Here is a 12,333-nt window from a genome sequence, read left to right as displayed (position 1 = left end):
TATGGTGACTAAACTCTGTGGGATAGAAATACCTCATCGTGAGTAGCATTCACCACTGAGCTTTGATGAACACAGACATCACAAGAACCACTCCTCCGAAGCTTAATAACTATTTTATTCGATTTTTATTAATGACATTTTTATATCAGAAGTATAAATTGGAATTAATGCATACTTTACAAGGAGACGCCACCTGAAACAGCATCAGTCTGCATTAGGCCTGTTCGAATGAACGATCAGCTTGGGGATTGGCAATGTTCAGAGTAAGTGGCCACTATCAGCTTCTTTTTTTTAATGTCTTAAAAAATATTATTATTAAATTAATATCCAATTTAATTTGACCCGTCATAGTTTTGCATCAGCATTCTATGACTATAACTGCTACTTGCAACACCTACACAGTAGACTTGAATAGTCCAGAGCAGCAAGTCTTTTGTGGCATGCTCAGCTAAACGCAGTTTTCAATGTGCCTGATTACCATAGACAGCACAAAAGATGGAGGTAACGACCATGCCATCCCCGGTGGCTTTGGACTCCACATTTTGAAGGCTCAACAACAATCTTTCTTTAGCATTAAAAGTGGAGACAACACGTCCTTCATCAGGATGCTACAAACATACAGACACATCTATATAACATTCAAATCAAATTTAACCAGCAACATACTTACTAAGACTGCAGTCAAAAACTGAACAGGTGCCATGCAAAGACACATATGCTGGCCAAGGCACAGAAAACTGCTAATTACTGGAAGAAATGTAACACCAATTACATGCAAGTAATTGTACTGTCCTGTTAAATTATGCTATTAACTTTTCACAAGGGTGGGATTAATAATGTTTGCTGCATAGCTCCCAAAACTAACGTGGGTGTTTTTTTTACGACCTAAACCCACTAGCTGCTACCTTAATGATAACTTAACAGACAGTTAGTGTGGGTGATTGATAGTGAAAAGCTAACTTTAGCATGTGTACACCATTGTGCATGTTGAACATACTGTGAACTTCCCATGTATTTACTGCAAATATAGTAACCAGTTATCCATCCTTTATTTAACATCATTGCTCTCTGCAGCACTGCACATATAAATACGCTAAACATGTTACTGTCTTTACTGTCTGTTTATATTGAGAACAAGAAAACAAAACAGAGCCCAATTTCCTGTATTTGGACACATACTTGGCCAGTAAAGCAGATTCTGATAGCTGTTAAATGCTTCGATGCTGGTGAAATGAGAGCCTTATTGACATCTCATATATTCTATAAAAGTGTTGTGAACTTCACTTAGTTCAGCTGCTAGTGAGGAGTGGGTCTGTGTGTAATGCTACTGTGTGAACTTGTGTCTCAAGTGGAAGAGGCAAAGATGGCACTGATGGCATCAAAACCACTGCAAATGAGCATCTAATCCAATAGTAATTTTTGGTGTTGAATAGTAACTGTGCATATGCTTTTTAATGATGTAAACTTGGGCATTATAAGACTGGAGTCTACAGTGACAGACCTTTGGAGCTGACTTCAAGCAACACCTGGGGAACTCAAGTTTTTGGCATTTTTGCATCGGCTTTATTTTTCAGCTCTAGAAGCTGCCTCCTGGCATTTACTTAGACCATCTATGCAAAGACACAAACCTATGCAAATCTGTGACCATCAAAGCAAAAAAGGGAGTAAAGGAGTAATCACTGGGCGATTGTGGCTCAAGAGTTGGGAGGTCGCCTTGTAATCGGAAGGTTGCCGGTTCGAGCCCCGGCTCTGACAGGCTCGGTCGTTGTGTCCTTGGGCAAGACACTTCACCCGTTGCCTACTTGTGGTGGTTAGAGGGCCCATTGGCGCCAGTGTCCGGCAGCTTCGCCTCGGTCAGTGCGCCCCAGGTGGCTACAATGTAGCTTGCCATCACCAGTGTGTGAATGTGTGTGTGAATGGGTGGATGACTGGATGTGTAAAGTGCTTTGGGGTCCTTAGGGACTAATAAAGCGCTATACAAATACAGGCCATTTACCATTTACTTCCTGCTAAGTTCTGAAAGTATGTTACTGAGTCGTTCACCCATTTCCAAAGTGCAACCAGTAACTGGAAGTTAGTAGTTCTCCCTTTGCTCCAAAAACACTCCATAAACTGTATTCACACATGTAACATGAAGCAAAATTTCTCCTTGGGTTTGTCTGCACACAACCATTAGACTTGTCCTTGGAGAAACAACACACATTTCTCCTGATAATGCCTGATGTTGAGCTGATGGTTCCACTGATATAGAAACCAGTACAACTAAATGCAGTAGCCTTTCTTCTACTAGGACCAGTGCCAACTACAAGCCCTGTGTGTGAGAGCTTTATCCATCATACAGGTAAGAGGCTACAGAACAGGGACTTTGCATGCACTCTGAGGCAGAGCCGTAGCTGATTTTATAATTCGACAGGAACACAATGTGATCGTATTGACGAAGCCTCGAGTGCCCTCAAACGTGCGCCGCACAGTCACACACATTCTGGTGCGTGTTCTTCCTCTTTTGAAGCTGCAGATTCACTGAGACGCGGGAGAAGACAACTACAGGGCAGGAAAATAAGTCAGGCAGAAACGTAGCCTTTGTCGTATTACTCACCCAAATGAAATCACATTCGGGCATGTGTATGTGTGTCTGTGAGAAAGCGAGAAGGATTGCTGTATCTTTGAGAGCTGTGTGTGAGTGTACTGAGGGAGTGAGTGAAATTGTTACACAGTACATTAGGCCTGTTACCTAACGCTTGCCATCCTGTCGGCCCCCTTCCTCTTGCTTGTTTCTTACCAAGAGCACAGGGGAGGAAAAGGGGGACAACACAGGAAAAAGGACAGAAGGACATGGGGAAAGGCCTGCTTCCCTAAGAAACACACAGGTCAGGGTGTGCCACACAGCACCGTGTACCTATCATGACACTTTGCAGTTATTTCAATGACAAAGAAACCAAGGACCCAGTCCGTCTGATAATAGAAGCGCACTTTGTTCATGGCAGACAAAGACCATAGCCAATGGTAAATCACTCGCATTCAAAATTGGTGGTTGGGGTCTGGAACCACCATCATCACGACTGAAACCATGGAAACCAGTTAAGACTTCAATGAAGCGACCTTTCTCCAACTAGGAGCCTTGGCAACACACTAGGGCTGCTCGATTATGGCAAAAATGATAATCACGATTATTTTCACTGAAATTGAGATCACGATTATTTGACGATATTTATTTAACCCTTTAAGACCTACTATAGAACCAAGTCCACCAGAGCTTATATTATTTTTATTTATTTTTTTTACATGCTGTAGTGCCATTTGTGGGAGCATTTCAAGTTGCTATACATCAATACAACTGTTATAGCCCATATTTTAATAATATGTATGCATTAAGTGCATAGTAATTACATAAATTGCAAAAAAGTGCAATAAACTACAAAAAAAATTGAAAATCGCTTTTGTTTTGTTTACATATATTTCTACTTGGAGAAGTTTAAGAGGTTTATCCCTCAAAACTTTAAATACAATAAAGTTGCAAAAAATAGTTTCCCACCACAGGAAATTTATTTTGAGTGTCTTCATAGTTTTATTTTGGAGATACAGCAATTTTTATATACTGCAGGAAAAACAAAAAACAATCCTATGATGCAAATTTGCAAAGAAAACAGCATGTGCATCATTTCACTGTGGGAAGTGTTACGAACAGCTGATAGGAACGGCAAAGCGTTTTTCTGGAATATTATGTTTTTGTTCCTGCAAGCGCTTTTTATGCAATTTTTGCAAAGCTATATGTGGAACGAAACCGTGACCGAGGACAAGCTGATGGCATCAGATGTAAGTACAACTCCTCCGGTTTCATATGCAAAACAAATTATTGCGCTAGCTTACACGGTTCAGGTTCTACAGGGATTTAAAAATAGTTACGCAAAACGGAGCATGCTGCTCTGACCGGCTTTAAAGGGTTAACAATGACTTTAAAAAAATAATATAAAATAGTGTGCAACACCACTGAAGTTTTTTTTTTTTAAACTCTTTTCAACCAACGGCAGTCACTCTCCTCTCCAAATAACTATAGCTTTCCGAGCTTCCCTCGGGTCCTCTTAATCAGCGGTCTCCACCCTTTTTTGCGCCACGGACCGGTTTATGCCCGACAATATTTTCACGGACCGGCCTTTAAGGTGTCGCGGATAAATGAGGGAGGGGCTAATAATCGGCTCAGTCATTTTTAATGATCGTTGAAAGCCCAGATCGTAATCGTGATTAAAATTCGATTAATTGAGCAGCCCTACAACACACAGTCGCCGCTGACAACAAGCAGCACTTTGGATGATGACGGCACAGAGTTGTGATTTTTAACTGCCGGCTTCCTGTGCCTACAACTCAACCCGCTGCAGAAAAAGCCCAACTCGACTTTATTTTTAACCAGATCAAACAAGACCACTGATCACACCTCCTTCATCATGATGCTACACACACGCATATAACATTCAAATCAAATTTAACCAGCAACCTGCCTGTTAAAGCATCACACAGACTAAGACTGGAGGTTTTTGTTGTGATCGGTGATTTGCAATAACCATGTTTACAATTCAAATAAATAAAGGTTTGTCATGCAGATAAAACGGACACTATTTGGTGCTGCATTCTGCACTCCGAGTTCATCATATGTCCTTGGGTCGCACATCAATAAATTATTAGCGATGACCTCTTACCTAGAAACCAGCAAGGACCAAAGACACTGTAGTAGCAAAGATGAAACGTTTCACTGATTCTAATTAATTAAATGTGCATAAACAGTCAATTCCATAAAACATCTGACGGGCACTGTTAAAAGGATATGCAAAAAGGATGTGCAAATTTGCCACCTGTTAAAGCGGTCTGCACTGTAAACACAAGGTGACCACCTCAAAGCCTGCACCCTTATGTCCTAAGCTAACAGGAAAATTGTCCATCTCTATGATATACAAGCAACATATGCATTTGTTTTTCATCGTGTCTATATAAATCCTAAATCACTCTTTGGAATCTTTTTTATAAAATGTATTCAAGATTTTAATGACATGACATTTTGTTTACAAATATCTACAAATTAAACATATTTGTTTTAGTTTGTCAGTTTGACATAGAAAGTAGGGCGGGGCCATATCATACCGTTCACGGTAATACCGGTATAATGTTGGGCAACGATAGGAAAATGAAATATTGCGATAGAATATGGGTAAAACGCGCATGCGCAGTGCCTTTGTTTTCATACGCACATGGCAGAAAAAGGGTGCCGGCGACAGAGAATGAGAAAGGCGAAAGCAGATCGTTGAATGAAACCGATGAACCAGAATTGGTTTGTAAAAATGCTGCAACTTCAGTGATGTGGAACTGGTTTAGCTTTCGTCCGTCAGATACACAACAAAGCACTATTTTGGTGGCGCATGCTAGCGGGCCGTCGTTATTACTGTGTTTTTTGGAAAATACAGCACACTTAAAATCAATCATTCGATTTTTCTGAAAATCGACAGTGCCCCTTATAATCCCGTGTGCCTTACGTATGAATTCTGGTTGTGTTTACTGACCTCGAAACGATTTTATGTTGTACACGACGCTCGAAAAACAGTCAAATGTTTTAGTACAACTTTGCTAAGCTACAAATCCCGTAGGCAGGAGCCTCGCGGAGTGATACGTACTGTGCTTCAGCATAGTATTACGGTATTGTGTGTGTATAACCTCTTTTTAAGTTTTGTGAATATTATACATGGTTATGCTGAGGATATGTTGGCCAATTTCCACTGGAAATGCCTTTTGGTTAAACTGTCAGCAAGGAATTTGCATTTACAATGTTAACTTTTTATATAACTTTAATGCACATAAAAAACAGCTGCTTGTTTAAGTGAAAATACGTTGATTTTTTTTAATTTTTTTTTTTGCACTAATAAAGTTGTGGAGTTGTAAAGTATCTTGTCTCGTGTCAATTATATCGTCAGTTATATCGTTATCGCAAATTTTCAAATGTATATCGTGATAAATATTTTTGGTCATATCGCCCTGCTCTAATAGAAAGCAATTTAAAGTTGTGATCTTACTACTTTCTTAGATCACACTTTAAAACGAGTGTGCGTGTCTATGTATTCTTTACATTTCAGCAAGTGCTCTTTCAAAACACTTTGCGTTTCAGTGAGTGTGTATTGCTAACATGGGAAGGAAAGCTGGTGGTAATTTTGGAGGAATCTGAATAAGTGATTCTTCAGAAATATAAATAATTGAACAAATGACATTAAGGTGACTCCTTTAGGTGTGGAGCGACTGATAATGACAACAGTGCATCACAAAGATGGCCGTGCAGAGATAGGGATGGATTCTATTGGAGAACAAAAGCTTAAAAACATCAGTCACCGTCACCTAAATCACCTACAGTGTGGGGTTGTTAAAACAGAATCAACACTGCAGTACTTTGTAAGCTCTGCAACTGGAAATGTCTTTTCAAATCAGCTCAACCTGCAATGCTCTGGCTGTTTCCTGTACTGTGTTTACTGTAACACGGAATTATCTCATATCATTTGATATGCCAGTTGTAAACTCTTGATGTGGACCCAATATCAAAGTTAGACCCCCTTCTGGTTTGGATCTTCATTCTTTCATTTGAGAATAAACGCGTATTAACTGCTTATTAAATGTTGTTTTAGTATCAGAATAAACAAGATCAGAAAGTCTAACCTAAAACTCTCTTTGACTTGCTAGTAGGGCTGGGCCATATTATACCGTTCACGGTAATACCGGTATAATGTTAGGCAACGATAGGAAAATGAAATATCGCGATAGAATATGAGTAAAACGCGCATGCGCAGTGCCTTTGTTTTCATACGCACATGGCCGATTGTTGAGTGAAACAGATGAACCAGAATTGGTTTGTAAAAATGGTGCAACTTCAGTGATGTGGAACTGGTTTGGTGTTTGTCCGTCAGATACACGACAAAGCACATTTTTTTGCAGAACATGCAAGCGGTCGTCGTTATTGTCGTATTTGTCGGACTAAGATGCTCTTAAATCTGGGAGTAATCTGGGTCCTAAACTCCGTATGCTTCAGGTCAAACGAACACTGCAGCATCACTGAGAGTTAAAAACTGTCTAAATTCTTTCATCTTTAATAAAACGATCAGCATTGCTGCTTTACCAGGTGTAACTATGAAGTTTAACTTCCAGGCATCCATGAAAACAAAAGTTATTACATTTAACGGAGTTAGAAGTTAGCAGGAAGCTAGCGGAAGTTAGCTCGCTAGTTTCGCTAGTTTCCTAAGCATGATATAGCATGTTCTGACTGAGAGATTTCTGAAAAAATTCAAACGTACAGCTCTGTTATCACTTCCAACATAAATGAAGACAGGAAACTAAACAGCAGTGACGTTTGTAGGGTTACTGAAGTTAGGCTAGCTGGTATATAATGATGTGCTACGTGATCGCTAGCGACACAGCTATGTTAGCATAACATAAACAGTGAAGCTGGAGGATGAACACTAACACGTTTCCACTTATAAAAGTTAACGTTAAGGTTCCGGATAGTTAGAGACAAATGCAATCGCATGGCAGGATGCTGTAAACGGACCAAACTTCAGTCAGGAGAACAACTGAGATAATCCATCCACAATACAAGGTTAGTCATTAATGTACTGCAACAACATGGGAATAGAGCAGCTGCCAGAGAATTCAACATTAATGAATCAATGGTACAGAAGTGGAGGAAGCAAGAAGAATGAGTTTAATAAAGTTTGATTTATCTGACTGCTTTATTTCGCTTAATGTGCCTTATAATCCCGTGCACCTTATGGTCCAAAAAATACGTACTGCACACTGCAGTTTAATGTTGCAAAGCACCTCTTTTTAACTTCAGTGGATATTATACATGGTTATGCTCAGGATATGTCAGCCCATTTCTACTGGAAATGCCTTTTGGTTAAACTTTCAGCAAGGAATTTGCATTTGCACTGTTACATTTTTATAAAGCTTTAATGTACATAAAAACCAGCTTCTTGTTTAAGTGAAAATAAATGGAAGGTTGTCTTTTTGCGCTAGTAATGTTGTGGAGTTGTATTTTGTCTCGTATCAATTATATCATCAGTTATATCGTTATCGCAAATTTTCAAATATATATCGAGATAAATATTTTTGGCCATATCGCCCTGCTCTACTTGCTAGCTCCTGTGTCTTATCAAACCTAAGTGAGAACACATCGGTAGCTACCAGGTGTATCTGCAGCAAGCCTGTGGGTGTCCCCGGTCCTGTCCTATGTATGCTCCAATCAGGCACCAACCTCACCTAAACCAAACAGCGCTGTAGCAAGAGCACATCTAGTGTGGACTAAATCTACTATGTGCTACATATGAGACAGTATAAAGTCCGAAAACACTAAAACTTAATTCGCCTGACACTCTCCGAAATGTCCGTGGGAAAACAGTGACCAAGATTAAATGAACAGATGTAGCATTTCAAATAAAATTTCTCATATTTATTTGAGGTAAAAGCTTTCAAATAATTGATGAATTAGCTTTTACATTATTCGATTATCGAGTCATCCGTTGCTTGAGAAAAGTTTGAGGAGCAATGTTCAAGGCCAAGCAATCAAACAAGTACAGTGTTAATTATATTTTATAAAATGACTGACCAAAGAATTGTTTTAATTAGTTACATCTTAATACACGTTAATTAGGCATTAGTTAATGCCTATTATACCTAACTACATGAGTATATCCTGCTTGCTAGTTTAAATGTTTACATATTCATTATTATTATTTCTATTAGATGAAGGCACATTGGATATTTTTGTAAATAAGGGCAAATCAAATGGCTCTTATTGTTGCTATAGTTGAAAAGAATTTAAAAATAAAAGCAAAACTCAATGATGGGTCACAGTTTACTTAGTCCCCAAAATTCACAGAACTATGAGTAACAGATTTAGTCTACAATGGGTAGTTTACAGTGTCACAGTATCAGAGAGGACTAATAGGTTTTATTAATGAGCCACGGCTAGCAAGGATGTTTGTGGATACCCTGAGCAGTAAAGCCAACATTTATCCACAATGCTAGCAGCAACATGTGACACAAACTGCGTGAGTGTAACAACTCTCTTGTTTTGACTTCCACCTCACAAACTGATCTTGTCTGGGTGAAATGAACTTTCACTATTACGACATCAAGGTGCACCACACCAATTGTTTGCTTCTCAAGGTCTGTGCTGTGTGACTGCCTCCGTTTTACTAAGCATGTAAGCCAAAAGCCCCAGATTTCCACAAATGTGCACGGCAAAAACCCAAGTTGAAGTGCTATTGGGAAATTAAACTCTGAACTAATTGCCCATCGAATTGCTCAGATTTTATAAAACATCAGAGGGGGAAATGAGGCTTCGAAAAGGGACCATCCCTTTCTGTGCTTGTGAGCCACAGAGTATAAATATCCAGGTCCTCTTCTGTGTGACTGCACTGCAGGATATCACGCAGCTCCATCTGAGAACGGGGGGAGTTGTTAGGCTGTTTATGACTAGTCAGCATTTCTCTTCAGATCGTTATAGAACCTGGGCCATGAAACAAAGCTACCCGTGCGCATTTCATCTGATGGCTGATTACCATATCCATATTCATGATAACTACGGGCACGTTAAAGCACGCTGCTACTCTTCTGATATCCGTAAGCCAAGTGGGGACGCTGAAACCCCTGCGATTGTTGGTGGAAATTATGAGGTTACTGCGACCAACCATCAACAGACAGAAAACAGGGCTTATTTCATTCTCTCAGTGATTGTCATCTCTCAGGCTCAGACAGACACACATCAATACAAGTGAAAACAATAGACATTGTATTGTTATTGGAGGAAACTAACAACATCTCCCATAAATTCTGGCCTCTACATATCATAGTCAAACACACACACAGGTAGTCTTTCGAGCAACATCCCCAGGATTAAAAACATCTCCACGGCTCACCGACCCTTGTGTATTTTGTCATGAAACTAAATGGAGGGTTCAGTCTCTATGTGACGCAAAGCATCCAAATGCCCCGTGTCTACTCGTCTGTGTGTATGTCAACAAAAACACCAAGGTAAAGCTACACACTTGGCAGCTTTGACATACCTCTATTTATATCATCTCAATAAAAGGCTCTTCATCATATATTGCAGGCACCGCTTTCAGTAATCGAAGCCCTGAGTGTTCACCTGCACATCGATCACTACTGATCCCAATACTCCCGATAACCTAAGGAAGGATTTTTAACGCTGCTATACTAATCTGCTGCAAATCACAGTTAGTATTAGAAGAGACCTCAATGACGCATCTGTTGTCAAATATGCCAGCAAAGGCCTTCTGATTTGTTTGGCACTTTTTAAGGTTACATTACCAACACAGCTGATAACCCAGTGGCAACAGACTGCTCAAAGACAAATAAAGCCTTACAAAAACTCAGGCACCGCACGCGATAGGTCAGCAAAACTTCAAAACAATACTCAGAATTTGTGAGTGCTGCCTTTTCTTTGTAATGCCCCCAAACGTGTCGCAAACAATAAGATTTTTTTAAAGCACTGAGTTGCGGCCAACTTCAGTGTAAGGCTGAAAGGCATCTACTCATGAAGGATGATTTTGTGTTTCATTAATTTTCTGACAGTAGCATCTGCCATTAACTATGCCAATCGTTCAGTATATTTCAAACTGTCGCACACACCATGCAAACGCGTTTATGTTCCACTTAAAACTGTATAGTGACCATTCTGAAAACACTTTCATTTTTTTTTGGCCAATGTCAATATTTTCCTGTCCACGAGGACTCAACGCGCTGTCATCTAGCTATTAAACCTGATATCTAGTACTACAAAATCTGATATGTACAGCTGAAAATGTTCCAACAAACTGGTTAAGGTGTACGAACGTATCTTTACGCGAAACGGTACATGTTAAGTAGCTTGTTCACCCAATTCTTTAAACAGTTAAGTTTATTTTAAAGCCCACAGTCTTTAGCTTTCCTATAATATAGTGTGACAAAGTTTCGATGGTACTTTATTGGGGAATTCCTAAGAGGGATATTAAATCTTGGGCCAAACACAAACCTATCAAGTTTGGAAGTTCACGGTTAACTTAACAAAAACAATTGCCCAAACTTTTCTTTCATCCTTGACGGACTGGCATCTTTCTCAGAGGTATCTAAGTTGTACTAACCGGGTAATTAGCCATCAAGCTAAGCTAGCTACTAGAAAATCGACTCGTCTTTTTTATCTTCGTCGATACCCTTCTCTCTGTCCTTTGCGCTTTGCTACACATTAACCTCGGGCCTTTTAAGCTTTCAGAAAAAGCACTACAAGTGGATAGATGCGAGCTATTATTTACGTTGTGATAAATAAATCTGGATCCAGTAGCTAACGGTGGTGTCCCGTGTCGAGCGGACCTCCGCTACACCGAGCAGCGGTGTCACCATAGCGGGCTGGCCGCTGCTGTCTCCCGAGCCTGAAGGCCCCACCGTCATTCTACTAAAGCAGCCGAAAAGGCTCAGAATAAATCAATGACAACTTATAATTGTTCACCTCTGATACTCGGACATCAATTGTCTTACCTTTGCTTTAGTAATGATGTGTGTGGCCAGTTTAACAACCGCGAAATTTCCCTTCCCGATGGTCCGCTCGATTTCGTAGTGGCCCACTCGGGCTGGGGGTGGCCTGGGGACTGAAGTGTGGCCAGGATTTGTGATGCACCCAGTGGCTGTGCTGGTACGACCGGAGTGGCTGATCCCGGAGGATGGCTGGGCTCGGTTCTGGGAGCCCATGCCTGCGTGGGTCGGTCGGGCAGAGTGCGTAATCCCGGCCGCTGCGGACCCAGCAGCACCTCCGCTTGACACGGCCGCCATCTTCTCGCCTCTCTGCGGGAACAACAAGCAGCCGTGCGCAGCGCGCATCGCGGGCACGCCCCCGCCCTGCGTCATTTTACGTAGAAAGCTCTTCCGCAGCGCCCTCTCTAGGTTGTAACCATAGTAACGAGCGGCGTAACAAATGACTTCATCCAGAGAAACGTATTGTGGTTGCCCTGGTGACAAAGAAGTGCGCATTATCACTCCGGTTCCCATGATTCAGTGATTCCTTGCAAAGTGCTGCGTTCTGTATGAGCAGACGGTTTTTAAAGTGTTTAAAGGTGTACGCCGCTTTACCCTTACAATGGCGGACGAGAACAACGGTCGCTTTGTTATTCCACTGCAATACAAATATACATCTGATATGAGTATGTTTCACAAAAATATGACTACAGTTTCTAACAGCTGAATGCCATGAAGAGATCCCAAATAGAAAAATTACAGCCATTATGGCGGTCGTCCACAGGCACTGTATTAGCTATTTTG

At 40.7% G+C, this 12,333-nt stretch overlaps 1 protein-coding gene across 3 annotated transcripts in view; it reads right to left on the bottom strand.

Annotated features, from left to right (window-relative positions):
* sik3 (SIK family kinase 3) overlaps positions 1 to 11,922 on the bottom strand; it is a 43,413-nt gene extending 31,491 nt beyond the window's left edge. For 2 of the 3 annotated variants that reach the window (XM_085371010.1, XM_085371011.1), the window contains exon 1: positions 11,557 to 11,922. In XM_085371010.1, coding sequence (XP_085227136.1) covers positions 11,557 to 11,922 — 366 coding nt within the window. The remainder of the gene's footprint in view (positions 1 to 11,556) is intronic. The other variant, XM_085371012.1, reaches the window with a different exon arrangement.
* Positions 11,923 to 12,333: the final 411 nt, after the last annotated feature.

Source organism: Diplotaxodon limnothrissa, linkage group LG14, assembly GCF_057381915.1.
Source record: "Diplotaxodon limnothrissa isolate DT_005_m linkage group LG14, D_limnothrissa_male_GT1.1, whole genome shotgun sequence".
Taxonomy (NCBI): domain Eukaryota; kingdom Metazoa; phylum Chordata; class Actinopteri; order Cichliformes; family Cichlidae; genus Diplotaxodon; species Diplotaxodon limnothrissa.
The sequence above is the reverse complement of the archived record's forward strand: the minus strand, read 5'-3'. Positions and strand labels throughout refer to the sequence as shown.